General features: G+C 43.4%; 2 protein-coding genes across 2 annotated transcripts; one reads left to right on the top strand and one right to left on the bottom strand.

Annotated features, from left to right (window-relative positions):
• Nucleotides 1–1,530: 1,530 nt before the first annotated feature.
• Nucleotides 1,531–2,674, bottom strand: LOC106651293. Its single transcript, XM_014369733.2, has 5 exons — nucleotides 2,512–2,674; nucleotides 2,074–2,215; nucleotides 1,842–1,999; nucleotides 1,650–1,765; nucleotides 1,531–1,577 (listed from the first exon to the last, which is right to left on the bottom strand). The coding sequence occupies exons 1-5, from the start codon at nucleotides 2,655–2,657 to the stop codon at nucleotides 1,531–1,533; spliced, it is 609 nt and encodes a 202-aa protein (XP_014225219.1). The 5' UTR covers nucleotides 2,658–2,674.
• A 1,641-nt stretch (nucleotides 2,675–4,315) lies between these two features.
• Nucleotides 4,316–15,173, top strand: LOC106651598 (lysophosphatidylcholine acyltransferase). The gene is made up of 11 exons (XM_014370175.2): nucleotides 4,316–4,985; nucleotides 10,834–10,979; nucleotides 11,145–11,362; nucleotides 12,080–12,192; nucleotides 12,289–12,443; nucleotides 12,520–12,657; nucleotides 12,748–12,873; nucleotides 12,949–13,096; nucleotides 13,169–13,267; nucleotides 13,345–13,489; nucleotides 13,582–15,173. The coding sequence occupies exons 1-11, from the start codon at nucleotides 4,770–4,772 to the stop codon at nucleotides 13,671–13,673; spliced, it is 1,596 nt and encodes a 531-aa protein (XP_014225661.1). The 5' UTR covers nucleotides 4,316–4,769; the 3' UTR covers nucleotides 13,674–15,173.
• The last annotated feature ends 168 nt before the right edge of the window (nucleotides 15,174–15,341 follow it).

Genomic DNA, 15,341 nt, shown 5'->3' with positions numbered 1-15,341 from the left:
GGGAGGTGCATATGGGGGATGTACGCGCGAGTACACGCGGACTGCGCCGAGTATATCGGGATATATGCATCATCGATCTACCGTATACGGTTTTTACTCTTCGCCTTGGATATTTGAAAAAAGCTTGGATCAACTTCATCTTTTGAACTTATTTTCATAAAATTGCCCTTAACTCTGCGAGTTGCATTCCGGATTAATAGCTGCAGCAAGCAGATCTCAGACTTTTGAATTCTGTCACGACGAATGATATTTTAATTTGTAGCGGCTCTCAAACAGTTTCGCTAAGAGTCTCAATTTTAGATACTACGAGCTTAAATATTAATCGTCGGGTGCCGAGATGACTCGTGCTACTCGATGCTACCACTGTTTGTGTGTAGAGTACTTTTAACCAGTGGCACCATCTGAGGGTGGGAAACGGCTTGTTGTGTCTCTGCCAGGAGGAGGTCACGAATCAATAGCTTCACCAAGTCATAACAATAACTAACGGATACTTGGACTTCCAAATAAATACGAGCTTATTTTATGTGACTGCGTACTTTCAAGGTTTTTTTTATATCATCATTACATTCCATGTACACATTTTTTATGCGCTTACCGAATATTATTATAAGTCTATAATCTGACACCTGTAGGGCACTTGCTCTGATTGGTTTGTAATCTTTCAAGTTTAGAAAAAAGATATTAGAATGAGAAAATACAAATCCCTTTCAAAATTAGTATAGTTTTAGAGAATTGTCTACGAGACTTCAAAGCATGTCGAAAAACTGACAAATATTTATATAAATTTTTATGTCTATCCTACGAGGATATGCGCCAGGCGTGTTGAACTTTATCGAACAGGGTGCGGAGGATTGATTGTGTTGAGCGAGCTTTTTATCTGTCAGCAGTCTCGTTAAGTATACCTACCGTGTAAGAGTCAAAGTTTCACTCGGAGACCGAACGTGTCTATAGGCTTGTTTAACTTCAAAGTTTAATTTAATTTATTACAATACGACCGCAAAAAACGTCCCATGACGTAATTAGGCGTTAAGACGAAACCGCACAATTTTCTTATCAATCTTCTACTAGAAAGCAACAATACGGCCACCGGCATAAAAAAACATTTTTTCCTCTAGGAAGAAGCTAAATGTTCTTCATTTTTAATTCACCGCTACAAGAACACTTCATTAATGAATTATGAATAGTTTACGTGAATGTATTTTTTACATAATAAAACCCCTTGAAAGATTCGCTACAAATGTTCCATTGAAAGGTTGGAAGCTACTTCGTACATGTATTAAAAAATGACAACGCTAGCACAACAAAAGGATGTCTGAAGAATAAAAAGACGGTAGCAAATGCGTAACTTTTAAAACAAACATTCAATTCAAGTTTAGCAATCACATTTTTGTTATTTGTCAAATAAATATTTTTCGCGATAAAGTTTGTGTAGGATTAAGATTTTTCAAGGTTCATAAACAGTAAAATAAAATAATAGTATTTTTATTTACAAAAAGTAACAAATATTTTTACAACTATTTCTTTAAATTGTTAATTTTTTTTAATTGGTTTTGTATAGGTCCCTAGGAGCATCACATCTAAAAATGAATAAAAATAAATGCAATAAATGTAAATAAACTCTCATATTAATAATAAACTACAAAACTTACCCTCCATTTCACTGTCTTTTAATTTATGTTGTCGTTGAAATTCACCTTCCAAATCTTCAATGGTTTTTTCCTTATAGATATTTAATTCTTCTATTTTTTCTTTTAATCTCTTATGCCTATTTAATTAATTCACGGTTAGGGAAACGAATTTAAATAAAAATTGAAATTGCAATTATTAAAATAAAAGGATACATATCGCTTAAAAATTTGCAAGCGTATTTTGCACCCAGCATAAGCGCATCAAACGTGGGAGTGTGTGGATTACCATTGATAATTTCTTCCATCTCTTTAGATTCGAAAGACACATTATCAATGGATTTTTCTAGTTTATCATATTTTTGTTTTAACTCCTGCAAGAGAATTATGATAATTATTATAGAGTTATAAAAAATAAAAATGAGAAGCCTGTCAAAAGTAAACTCACTTGTGAATCATTATGTAAGTCTTGGATAATTTTGCGAATCTTTTCTATATGCTTATAGATATCTTCTTTAATTCTGAAAATCCATGTATCGCGCGCCTCTGGAAACCGTTCGATGTTTTTTCGATTAGGATCGATATCGTCGCTAGAATAGTAAATAGCGGCCTCTGTGGTTAGATTGTCGAAGATGTTGCGCGCAGCAGTCGGCACGTGTGTACTCAATGTAAACATGTGCACGGTAAATGCGTTTGTTAGTACTTTATTCATCGGGTGTGAATATGCTTTTTCAGCAAAACGAGGGGTCACAGTATGAGCTGAAAGCGAGTCTCGAGTTTGGTTGAAAAAGCATATTCACACAAGTTGTCTCGAGAGCTTAAAACTAGCGGCAAATTTGAGGTGTTTAGGTTAGAGTGTTGAAAAATATGTAAAAATATTATTTACCTGTCCGCAAAGTTTAGTTCTTCTGTAAGATTTCTCAGGGCTTCCATATGATCTTTGACGGTTTTATAAATGTTCCTCCATTTCGGATAAACACTGTTGAGATATAAATAAAACTTTTGTAGGCAGTTTTTTACTTCAGTTGCCATTTTTGTAAGGTGTGTGCTTCTTTTTATTGAGCTCGCAGTCTAAAACTAGCTGCCGGATTGCTACAGTTCAGGCTCTTTACTTTAGAGACGCATACAAAATGCACATGAGTGCAAGTCCCGCTTGAAATACTTAATTCGCTTGTGCACGAGACCCAAAAAAGCTAAATCACTTAAAAATAAACAAATACAAAAATATTACAATTTCTCTAATTCTAATTTTGATAAAATTAAAATTGATGTAGAAAGTAATTTTTGTGAAAATTTTTTAGTTTTCCTTTTTTTTATATGAAGATTTATTTATGAAAATCTAATAATGCTATCATTTTTAAATACAAAAAAAAGTTACGATACGTATTTTTTCTTAAGAGACTATTATAGGAATAAATTTTCAAAAATGCCCAAGGCCCGCTCAATTGCGTGTGAAAACTTTGAACGCATTTGTTTTTTGCACCGATGTTTTTTGCATTGTGGACAGTTAATCTTTGGATCTATTCGGACAAATCATACACATTTTACACTATTCTTCATTAACACATAATGCAGGGTAATATACCAAAATATAACGAAAAAAAGAAAAAGAAAAATTGTTATAAATATGAGATAAAAAGGGACCGATTAAAGGGTTATTTGATAAAAAGTTGTTTACTTCCGTTTTATTAAACAATTTAAATTTTTTCTGGTATTTTACCCTGTCTCATATGTTAATAAAAAAGTGTGCAATTTGGTAAAGATCAACTGAGTAGATTAGGAGATTAAGTGACTATCATTGAAAAATCACTTTTTACAAAGAGGCGGCATTCAGAAGATGGTGTTGTTCTACCCATATATCTTGCAAAAAGTTAGATGTAAATAATTATTAAAATAATCCAGAATAAATGGTGATGATAGATTTTTTTCATTTATTTGGTTAGAGACCGGAGAAATTATTTTTTATTATTGATAATTTTTAAATTTATCAATTACGCTCAATTAAGATTTTTTAGGTCATTGCAGTATCTTCGTGAAATTGATACCTATACGTGGTGAAAAATGGTAAAGTTTTCAATTTATTGGAAATGCATGGTATGGCGCAGGCGTTTAGTTGATAAGAGATCGGTAATTCAATATTTTAAAATATTGCAAGAAAAAAGAAGAAAATTATTTATCGAAGAATCGTCTCGTTATCAACTGGTCGCAGAGATCGCACGTATCGGCAAAGTCATCGCGACGGAGCAGTCGATAGGTTGCTGCGACTCGCGGCGCTTCCGTTGCGGCCTCGAAAGCACAACGTGCAGATGCTCGCTGGCGTCGCTCTCGAGCTTTCGCTTGGCGGCAAAGCAACCCCGTCGGCCGACGCAGCCCCCGTCTATCGATCTCCGCAAGCTCGATTTGCGCATCCGCGAAAATGTCGATCCGGTGGCTCGTGTGCTGCAGCTGCAGCTACACCTGATCACGCCACTCGCCTTAACCCCCTCCTCGTTGATCCTCTGGCGCGAGAAGTGTATGTGTGTATCGTACACATATACATATAGGAATAGAGTCGGTGCAGTCGCGATCGCGCCAGAGCCGCAGCAAGTGCATAAAACGTATATATATATGCATATAGGTATATAGCAGCCGCGCGTGGATTCCCTTCACCACTGACTCGCCGAGGAGAGACTGCAAAGTCGGCGGCCGGCGCGCGCGCGCAGCTTTCGCGACGTCGAGACGCGATATCGCGGACGCCTGGCGAGCAGTCACTTTTGGCCGCGACGCCGCTGCGTCGACATCGTCATTCAGCAGCAGCAGCAACGTGTGTGTGCCACGGGCCTCGTCCAGTGCACGTTTCTCTTTTCCGTTCTTCTTCCGATACACCAGCAGCGCGACGTCCTCGGGACAGAAAAGAGGACACGATCGCGAGCAGTGCCGTCGATAATTCGAGTCCTGAAAAATATCGCGATTCGTTCGAGTGAGCCGCCGAGTGTCTCGGATCGATCGATCTTTGAGCTTTGACGAGCTCGCCACTCTGTGATTATAGCCGTGCGCGTTGCTGCACACATGCAAAGGCCGAGCTGGCCAGTGAATGTTGAGTGCGTCGATTGAGCTTCGTGATATTTCGAGTGCGCGACGCAATTCGCCAAAGCTGTGCCGAAAATGAGGTACAGGAACGAGGAGATCATCGAGCGGGTCGTGACGGCCGACGAGATAATCAACGAGGCGGAAAACGGCAAGTTACGGAGCGCGACGAAGGACAACGCCGAGACGAATTACGAGCAGCAGCAGCAGCAACAACAAGAGCCCGTGAGCAGCGACATAATCAACCCCTTCGTGCATCGGCTCGAGCTCGAGACGACTTACGAGAAAATCAAGGTAAGCACGTCGTGCGAAGGGGGAGCTTGCGCAAAGTGTCGCATCGCAGTAAAGTAATATAGACCCGTGCGGAGCAGCACGTGCAGCGGTCAGCGAGTGCGACATTTTTGCGTCGACGCGTTTCTCAACGAACGATCATCATCATATATAGATCGAGTCGGAAGTCACGCGATGCGCTGCTGCTGGCCCACGGCATATGGGAGACGAGCGTTCGCAGTTTACCTCATGCATATATAACGGCACGTGAATTCCCGAATCGAGCGGGTACTGCTATGTGCTGCACCGTCGACTGCAGCCGAGTAATCCGCAGCTGCAGTGTACCTACATGTGCAGCAGCAAAGAACGCGCATTACGGACTCGCGGACGCCTCTGCACCCAGAGACGAGGGACGGCGCCTCTGCCATCCGGGACAATCGATAGCCGGGCTCCTGGCAGCTCCTTGTTGTCCGTTTTATAATTTTCCACTAGCGCACCTACTCGTAACATCGGCTCTCGCTTATCGGATAAATGTGGCGCGCCCAAAACCTACTCCGGACTCCTCGTTGATTTCGGCGCCTTTATCGCTTTTTTTATCTTTTTTGGCTGATCGAACATCTCGAAGTTCCTTATCGATCGTTCGTGTACGTAACTTACGGATGGCAATTACGTACGGGCCGCGCTCGGCTTTTGGTTCGTAGCATCTGCGCGCCTCCGACCACAAAATTCATAGAAAAAACAACAAACAATGACGTAGGTACGTGGCGCTGTGCTCCGATTACTCACGATACTTAACGAGCTGTCCGCGGAGGAGACCTTGAGACTCGAGCCGAGCTGGTGCGGTGCAGACGTGCTGTGCTCTCGGATAGCTGACGCGGCCGCGATCGGAGCCGATTGTACCTGCGTAGCTGCAGCTGCACGCGTGTAGCCGACGCGTAATAATACAAACTCCGTCACGCTAGTGCGCTCGTGCCAGCTGTTTACAGCTCTGCATGTATAGATCTGCAGCAGTTATTAGCCCATCTCGAGCGATCGACAGCGTCAACGATGAAAATTGTTAACGCGAAAAATTGAAGCCGCGCCAAAGCGCCTTAGTAATAGTGGCGCGCACATCACGACGCGGCGTAATATACTCGAGATTTATCGTAGGCAGCTTTCTAAGACTGACCTGCGGCCAATGGCGAAAAATCTCTGACTAGGCTAAAGTTACCTTATATTTCGACCGATCCTGCACAGACAGCCGCGAGCAACCGGATGTATCATCCTCGATGTTGCCGCCTTAACGGCATAAACACTCGGCGCGAGCTATACGAGCGTTTCCGCTTTGTAGAATAAACATAGAAAGAAAAATCGAATCGTTGGAATATTTGCTCGCTTACACGTACTCTCTGCACTGCGCTGCTCGCGTGTAAGTGGAGCGATTCGTACAAATATACCGAGGTGCGCTATTTAGCAGGTTTAACTAGATGTGACGATTTTCACTTGGAAAACTACGCTCAATCTTTTTTTCTTCTTCCAAACTCTTTACTGTCGATTGTTTGCCAGCTGTATTTTCGATATCGAGCCAAATGATCGTGAATCATCGACGAGCGAGTCGAAAAAATCTGGAAAGATATACATTTCCAGTGCATGTATAGCCAGGATAGTAAATCACAAGGTACGAATATGATAGAGCGCGGCGGCGGCTCCGATGGAGATGCTGGGAAAAAATAATTAGCTGGATATTTTCTATACAATAATCGCCGAGTATAATGACCTAATGACATAAAACTTTCTCATCCATACGCGCGTGCTGTTTTTTGAACTCCTCTGCTGCGGCGCTGCAACGTTGCGATCGTAGCGCGTTTTTCACTAACTTTCACCGTTTGAAATACGTATGCATGCTCCTGCAGTCCGAGTACGATCTCGCAGTTATTTTTATACGAGCAAATTCAATTCTCGTTTGTACTTGAAGCGATAATATTTATCGGAATAGCCCGTGTTTTATTGTTTAGTAAACTATATCGTGTCGAAGAACGGAGCTAATCGTTGCCCAGAAATGAGTTAATCCGCGTCGAGCGCTTATCGTGGATATAAATGAATTGCACCAAGAGAAACCAGACGCGGCGGACTCTTTCTGTTGTCCGTGAATCTAATTGTCATTGGATTCGGGCTCAATTAGTTTTATCGTTTTTCTTTCGCTTTGCCGATCTTCCGACGAGCAGCGAGCGCTACGATCGAAAATCAAAAATGAAGTCGGAAGGAGCGCTAAGATTGGCCGGCGGTCGCAACGCGGAAAACAATCGATGCTCGATCGGCGCTCGAACGAAGAAAAGCCGAGTGCGCTCGCGAGAGAGGCGGCCGATGTGGGCCATGCCGAGCGAATGTGGGTCGCCTCGCGCCCGCGTCTTCGATGCCAGCAGCAGCAGCAGCAGCAGCTAAGCCACGTTATAATCCTCACCGCGCACCGTTATATCTGCGTCGTATGCGCCGCTGCGCATATTATACGTACACAACGAGAAATTAGCGCGCGAAAAATCCGCGGCTTTCTTTGGCGTACACGACGTAGTGGCAGTAACGTCTGCGATCGCTCAAAGGTCATCGGATTTCGAAGACGTACAAGACGAACTGCAGTCGAGCGTGCAGCAGCAGCATCAAGGCCAGCGTGGTCTTATTCGTGCACGCGACGCCAAACGGACAAATTCAGAGCCGACAAACATCCTCGCGGAATGCGCGACAATCCTCGGCAATTTTCTCTTTAGCGATTGGCGTGCGTTGGCCGTTTGGATATACGTTATAGTTATACGTGTGCGCCGCGATACGTTCGGTGCAGAGCTCCGCGCGAGCTCGGGTGTACGCAGGCTCGCTCGCTCGGGAGAAACTCGCGACGATAGTCACGTGGGGGGCTTCGCGGCGCGCGCGAGAAAGCCAGCCCACTCGTTCGGCGATGTATAGCTGCGCGCGCGAGCTCGAGAAAATATTTATATTCGCGCGAGCTGGCCGAAAGAAAAAAAAATTATGTAATGCGCGCGAGCCGAGGTCGATTTATAAACTCCAGCTGCAACTGTATACTGGTCGTGCAGTCGCGTACGCAGCGCCGCGTCCTTCCACCAACAACATTGACATTGAACTCTCTTGCTCGCTGAATAATTCGATCAATTATAACAACCACGTGCGCTCGTGCCGATTGCTTTTATGGATGCACCTTGTACGATGTGCAATATCCAAGCTGCTACACACGAATATTCTAAATAATTCTTCAAAACAATGAGGAGTTGCCGCGTCATCGCGATCGTGCTAAGGCTGAGAAAATCTATTTAAAGTCGAGCATGAATTTTTGCGATAAAAAAAACTCGTCGAATGTGTGAAAAATCAAACAAGAGCTGGCGCGCGCGCGCGAAACAAGTTCGTCCACACGACGTGCAGTAATGTAGGTCACCCATAGCGGAGCAACTTGCCGCGCCGGTCAATGAGCTCTCGATGCAATTTTTTTGCAAGAAAGATGAGTCGCGTATTCAGAGCCTTCGTTATTCGTCTTTTTTTTCCTCATTTTTTTCATTCCTTCCTTTTTTTTTCGTTTTATTTATCGACCGTTATTTACACTCGAATTTCCAACGGTAAGGCTGCCTTCGACCGTGTAATATTTGACTGAATATGGAAAAAGCTTGATTTATTTCTTTCTGTAATCGAATTTGCTCTCGACAAATTTGTTTTTCATTTCAAAAATGCAATACAAGCTTACGTGATATTGGAAAAGTAAACGCGCAATGAGAAAAATGTTAATTAGAAAAAAGTAGAGGAAGTCCAGGAATCTGTTTTTATCCGCACGTGCTTCTGCATGTTCCTGCAAATAATCATGCTCGAAGCTTTTCTGCGTCTAGATTAAAATCGTGGTTTTTGCTTGCTTTTGGTGATTTGGATGAAAAAAAAAGCGGTTGAACTTTGCACGGACGGCTCATACGTATGCTTCGCACGGCGCGCGACCTTGAACGCACTGCAGCGCGTTTTATCTCTCTCGCAGCTGCTATATACAAGTACCTTTTGTATGCATATAGAGTTTCCGAGGCATCGATTGACATTCCGGCGTTGTTTGATTGCGTCACAGGCGTCGAGCTCGCGAGCTCCGTTATATTGTCATCTTTGACTCGGCGGCGCATCAATGATCGTGTCGAGCCGCTCCGCGTATAATCGTGTGCACATATCGCGCGACCGAATTGATTCGATCAAGCTAAAATGAAAACAAAAGTCCGCAGCTACGTTGTTGTGTACACTTGAGAGTTACGCAAGGGCCGGAAAGTTGAGTCGGTGGCTCAAAACCAGTCCAGTGTCGTCGCTCGATTTCGTCGTCGTCGTCGTCGTCGTCTTTTGTATTATTTGCACACACAGAAACACATTAGAATTGCAGCTGCGCGGGACTATTGGCATTCGTGCATATAAGCAGAGCCCCGGGGCTTCGTAGCATATGCAATTCGACGTGTGAAATCTAATCGTTTCGACACTGGCCAAATGTAAAAAATGATTTTCGTGCATTACTGCAACGGACGCGCGCGGTTGCGACACTTTATGGCTCGAGGAAATAGCGCCGCGTGTGCAGTCGTGGTCTCGTTGCTCTGGCCAATTCAGCGCAATAAAGGCATATTGTAGTCGATACAGTGGCTTATCGGGTTTTTTCGTGGTCTTTTGTCACCTTTTATCGGCGCTTCGGCGATGAGACGCGCGTGTCGAAACGCTTCCCGTTGCGCACTCGAGCGACGAGTCACATATGCCACGCTTACAAAAGGTAAAAAGCCTAGATTCTCGTGCGACCAAGCTATTGTATAAGGCGTTTTAGCAAAAGTTTGGCGCACTGCGTCGAATCGGGGCTGCCTAGCTATAGGTCCTCCGTGTATACGAGTTGACGCGTCGCACGTGATCGATAGCGGCCGTAATTACCTGCGCCGAACTGCACGGACACTCGACCTTGAGCCGCTGTCGAAGCTCCATCGAAATTGGACTCGAATTCGGCGCGATCGGAAAGAAAAAGGAGCCTTTTTACGGGACACAGCGATGGACGACGATGGCGAGGATGAGCGCTGGCAAATCGAGCCGCGAGTTGTACATTTATCATTATACACGCTCGGTGCAGTGCGCGCGATCGGAGAAAGGCAGAAGGCTGCAGCAGCAGCATCGAGCCGTACCGTATAAGCGCACACCGCCGATGAAAAGGCTTTCCCTCATCTCGAAGACTCGCGCTGTATAGAAAGAGAGAAAGAGCTCCACTTTTTCGTGCGCTGCTGCCGCTGCAAAAGGGGGACAAGTATAACCTCGATCTTGGCCGTTTGTTTCTCTCGTCGGTCGTGACAGCAGCGCGTGCCTCTGCAGGCTGGCGATCGGCAGCTGGCTATCTTCCTCCTGCGCGACGACGGCACGCGGCAATTTCTATTCTATACGTATGAGCCGTGTGAATGGGGATCCTTGGACTATCGTTGCATCTGCGCGTCCCTCATTCGCAGCCCTAAAATGAAAAACGAGTCGCGCGGCTAAATCACAGCTATCAGCGAGACGCCGCGGCATAATTTTCACTCGACAATTTCAAGCATCAATCATATAGCTATCTCGAATTGCCACCGACACATTGAGTAATTCGATATTATAATGTTTTGCTCGTTGCGGACGCTCGACTAAATCCGTACATATATATAGCTCGCGGCTTTTCCACCGACTGTTACTTGCGTAATTACTTTGGCAAAATACTGTATCAATGTCGGCTAATCGTTACTTATTTGTGGTTTTATTTCTCACGAATATTGTAATAAAACGCAAGAGTAAGTGGTTGCACCGCGAGAGCTCAACCAATTGAATACTTTTCGATGGTTTTTATTTTTGTTTTTTATCTTTTCGTAATACTTTGCAGACGTTGGTGTTGACGGTGACGCTACTTCCGATTCGTCTGGCGCTCATAACAGCCCTCGTGATAATAGCCTGGCTGCTGGCCTGCGTCGGTCTACACGGCCTCTCCGAGGAGGACCTGCGACGAGCACCTCTCAAGGGATGGAGGCGGTAAGTCTCGACCTATATCTCTCGCTTATTGACTCGCACGCATTTCTGTGACGCTAACCAATTTCTATCTTGGGCCTCTCTGGTGCTGCTGGTGCTGGGCAAAAAAAACAAACAAACAAACAAACAAACAAACTTTGACTAACAACTGGGCTGCGCGCCACACAGCGAGTTGCGCACGCTGGTCTGCTCGGTAATGCGGGTGTTCTTCATCTGCGGGGGATTCTGCCACGTGCGGGTCAAGGGCCGCCAGGCGACTAACAAAGAGGCCCCGATCCTCGCCCTGGCACCCCACTCGACCTTCTTCGATTCTCTGCCCGTCATCGTGCTCGGTGGGCCGAGCATCGTCGCCAAAGCCGAAGTCTCTCGGCTTCCTTTCTTTGGCAGTACGTGTCCAACTCGTACATTTAGCACGTATATATTATTAGCTTGCACCCTTCACGTAACAAAATCATGCATAATTGTAACAAGTACTAACACGGTGAATGGGATAATGCATGCATCGCGAGCGCAGTTAACCGAGTCCGATCCAGTTAACCGCGATCGTTCGTCCGCGCGCCTTTCCTTATCGTAACGTAAAGAAAATGTGCGGAGGCTAACCGATGAATATATGATATTGGCACCGAATAGAGAGGTAGTGCCATGGCTGTGCATGCTGGGACGCTGGACCTATCAGGCGGCCGGCATGAGGATCGTCATCAGAGGTCGGCAGGCGAAGCGCGAGGAGGCCGCGATACTCGTCTGCTCGCCCCACTCCACTTTCATCGACGGCGGCATCGTCTACATCTGCGGATTTCCCTCCATCATCGTGAGGAGAGAATCGGGACTTAATCCCTTTATCGGCAGTACGTTTTTATTTTTTTCGACACCGTACCATGATCTTTTTTCCTGACGCTATACTCCTCGATCTTCCAATTTTTCTTCTCGTCTCTTATTTTCTTCATCCTCGCTCAACGCCTCTCTGATTATGTATTACTCCATTCACACGCGCTCTACGATAAGAGTATATGTACTTGTGCAAAAGCCGTAAAAAAGTTGGCATCTCGCGCCCGCTTGGAATCGCGTACACAGCTGATGATGATATTCCTTTTTTCTTCGTTTAGAATTGATCAATTACACGCAGCCCGTGTACGTGTGGCGGGATGATCCCAATTCTCGACAAAACACCGTCAAAGAGATCATCGAACGAGCTACCTCGAAGGAGGACTGGCCCCAGGTAAGCAGTTGACTCGCGTCGAGTGTGATCAACGCCAGCCCCCCGTCGACCTGGACCCAAAATAATAATGTCTTTTTGGCTTTTATCTCCGTTCAGGTGATGATATTTCCCGAAGGCACCTGCACCAATCGCTCCTGCCTCATAACGTTCAAATCCGGCGCCTTTTACCCGGGCGTGCCCGTTCAGCCCGTCTGCATCAAGTACCCCAACAAATTGGACACCGTCACTTGGACCTGGGAAGGACCCGGAGCGTAAGTTTTCCCGCCGAATCGTATCTCGTATTGCATGGCCGCGGAAAAGTCAGGCAGCGTCTGTACTTTGTTGCAGCTTGAAAATATTGTGGTTGACCTTGACTCAGTGGAACAGCATGTGCGAGATCGAATTCTTACCGGTCTACAAACCGAGCGAGGCTGAAAAATTGGACCCCAAGCTTTACGCCAACAACGTCCGACGTCTTATGGCCAAGTAAGAACCAACGATTACAAATGATATATCTGAGAAAGATCGAGTATGCGTCGGCGAGATTTGTGAATCGTTCGCTCGTTTTGCTTTCAGAACGTTGGGTGTACCGGTGTCGGATTACACTTACGACGACTGCAAAGTCATCAGCAAAGCTCAGCATTTACATATTCCGCACGCTTCGACCATCGTCGAACTGTACAAGCTTCGCTCTAAACTCGGGTAAGTCTATTGTCCACCGAAATGTTATATTACAAAAACTACATTCGAATGTAATGATGAACAATCGTCTCTTAGTTTGTTGAAAGAAAACACGGAGGAAGAACTGGTCATTAAGAAGTGTCAACGATTCCCCGAGTTGGTCGATTACCCCAAATTCGTGAGATTGCTCAAACTCGACGAAAACAACACGGCTGCACAACATTTGTTCAAAATCAACGATAAGGTAAGTTTCTCGATTAGAATTTGGAGGGGCAATCAATTTTCACGCGACTATAATCCCATTTAATTTAAACAGCACAATCGAGGCATGATCGATTTCGAGGAGTACGTTTTCATCGTCATGGCCATTGCGAACGCCAACGACGAGCTCGACATGGTTCGAGTTGCATTCGAGGTTTGTTGACAAAACCAACAACAACGACAAATAATCCTTGTCGTGAAAAAATCATCGAGTCAATTATTTTGCTGCAGGTTTGCAGTTCCGATCCGACGTACCACTTGAACGCTCAAGAGTTGCGCAAAGCGTTGCACATGTCGCTTTCTCTCAACGCGGACGATTCCGATAGGATATTCCAACAGATACAGAGAGACCAAAATTGCACAACCGTTAATCATGGTTTGTATTCCAAAAAAAAAAAAAAAACAAATTTTCTGTTTTGACTTCTTCGACCATCTTGCCAACGCGATATGATTCTTTTTTCTCGACAGATCAAGTACTGGCGGTGATGAGCACGAGGCCAGAGTTCAGTCACTTGTTTCATGAGAGCAACGAACTCAAACGCAAGAAAAAATCCATTTGAGAACGTCTATTTGCAAAATCACAAAGTCCTCCAGAAGACGAGGGAGACTCGCATAAGAAACCCCTCGTGCGCGACATGTCCTCGGGATTCTGTCAGCTCGTTTAGTGCAAGGCTTTTAAATATATTAAATATATTCAACTATCCATCAGTTAAACGCGAAGCCCTGCTGTCGTAGCTCGAATTATCAACAGAAAGAGTGAGGGAGAGAGAGAATAAGTGAGAGTCAATTTTTGCCTAGAAATAGATAAATATTATTCGAGCAATCGTATGGTAAGCATTCGGCGATGGTATATTATAATCTTTGTAGTATTATCACGACGTAGTCGAGAATTGTCGTCCTACTCGCGAACGAATTTCCTCCACTGCGTAAAAAAATGTTGCCTTCGACTTGACTCTTTTTACATTCTGGATGAAAGCAATAAATGGGAGGAGGATCCAGTTCGTTGGGAAATTTCAACAAAATCACAGTCATGTAAATAGATAGGAAACCAAGTGAATATTTCTCGCATTATTCAATAGTTGTTATTATGTATATGAATTACTTTATAGGTGTTAATTTCGAGGACTTACTTCTTTGCTTTCCAACGAAATGTACGTGCAATATAATGTCTTGTAAATAGGTGACATCCATTTCTTTGATACATAAATGTTATTATCTTTTTACACCGTAGATAGAGGCTAAGTTGTATATATCAATAATTTTGTTATAAAAGTTTACTTACTCCCTCTACCATTACGGGTCTTATGATTTTTAAAACTCTATGCAACGGCAATAAGAATAGTGTTACATTTTTCAGAAACGATTTCCATTACATTCGTTACAAGTAAACTAGTTGCGACCGCTGTTAAACTGTACCAGGACTTTTTTATACTAAAAAAAATACGCGCTGTGTATTTTTTATACAATAAAAAGTCAAATGAAATGTGAAACAAGAAAATTATACAGAGCGACCTAACATATTTAGAAGAACAAAAATTAATCTCTATCGAATAATAATCTATATTAAACATAATAAAATATTATTGCTGTTTTTCTGTGAAAGAAGACAAATTGACAACGGCTTAATATGACGAAAGAAAAATAGAAAAATGTTTTTTTTACTTAAGCAGACGAGCACTAAAGGTGTTATCGCACATTTTATATCCATTTATGAATCATATTTAGTTTTCTAGCTAATTTGTTCAGAAAAAAATCGAAATGTTGGCAGTTATTCGTTTTTTTCTATCGTTTCTTTGAAAGCGTGAATGTGAAATAAATATGTTACGATGGTCGGTGTTATACGTTATGTTGTTAAAGTTATTATTATTGCAAGATATGAAAATATTTAAATTATTAATTTATATTATCAATAATTTATCGTACTTTATATAGAGAATTTGTTGTCTAGATAAATATATGAACGTGAAGTGAAATGCGTAAGAGCTTGCTCATGTGCGTGAACATTGTACATGTAAATAATACAAATAAAATATTCTTACTAAGAAAATTATTATTAAGAATTTTGGAATTTTTTATTAGTCCAATATAAACTATATAATAGTTGATTATCACAATTTAAGATAACATCCTTTTCCATCAACTTGTAATGATTAGTTAACTCATTAAGCTCTTAATTAGTTAATATGATTAAGAATATGAAACAAATATTTCAACACACCTATATTATT

The sequence above is a fragment of the Trichogramma pretiosum genome, unplaced genomic scaffold, assembly GCF_000599845.2.
Source record: "Trichogramma pretiosum strain Unisexual culture from Peru unplaced genomic scaffold, Tpre_2.0 scaffold59, whole genome shotgun sequence".
In the NCBI taxonomy this organism is placed as follows: domain Eukaryota; kingdom Metazoa; phylum Arthropoda; class Insecta; order Hymenoptera; family Trichogrammatidae; genus Trichogramma; species Trichogramma pretiosum.
Note: the sequence above shows the minus strand (reverse complement) of the source record. Positions and strands in the feature narration are given on the sequence as shown.

Coding starts and splice junctions, on each gene's coding strand:
- LOC106651293 (XM_014369733.2), bottom strand. CDS start 2,657: ATGGCAACTGAAGTAAAAAACTGCCTACAAAAGTTTTATTTATATCTC. Junction 1,766..1,841: donor TGCAAATTTTTAAGCGATAT/GTATCCTTTTAT, acceptor TTAATTAAATAG/GCATAAGAGATTAAAAGAAA. Junction 1,578..1,649: donor AAAAGACAGTGAAATGGAGG/GTAAGTTTTGTA, acceptor ATTCATTTTTAG/ATGTGATGCTCCTAGGGACC.
- LOC106651598 (XM_014370175.2), top strand. CDS start 4,770: ATGAGGTACAGGAACGAGGAGATCATCGAGCGGGTCGTGACGGCCGAC. Junction 4,986..10,833: donor CGACTTACGAGAAAATCAAG/GTAAGCACGTCG, acceptor AATACTTTGCAG/ACGTTGGTGTTGACGGTGAC. Junction 13,490..13,581: donor TTGCACAACCGTTAATCATG/GTTTGTATTCCA, acceptor TTTTCTCGACAG/ATCAAGTACTGGCGGTGATG.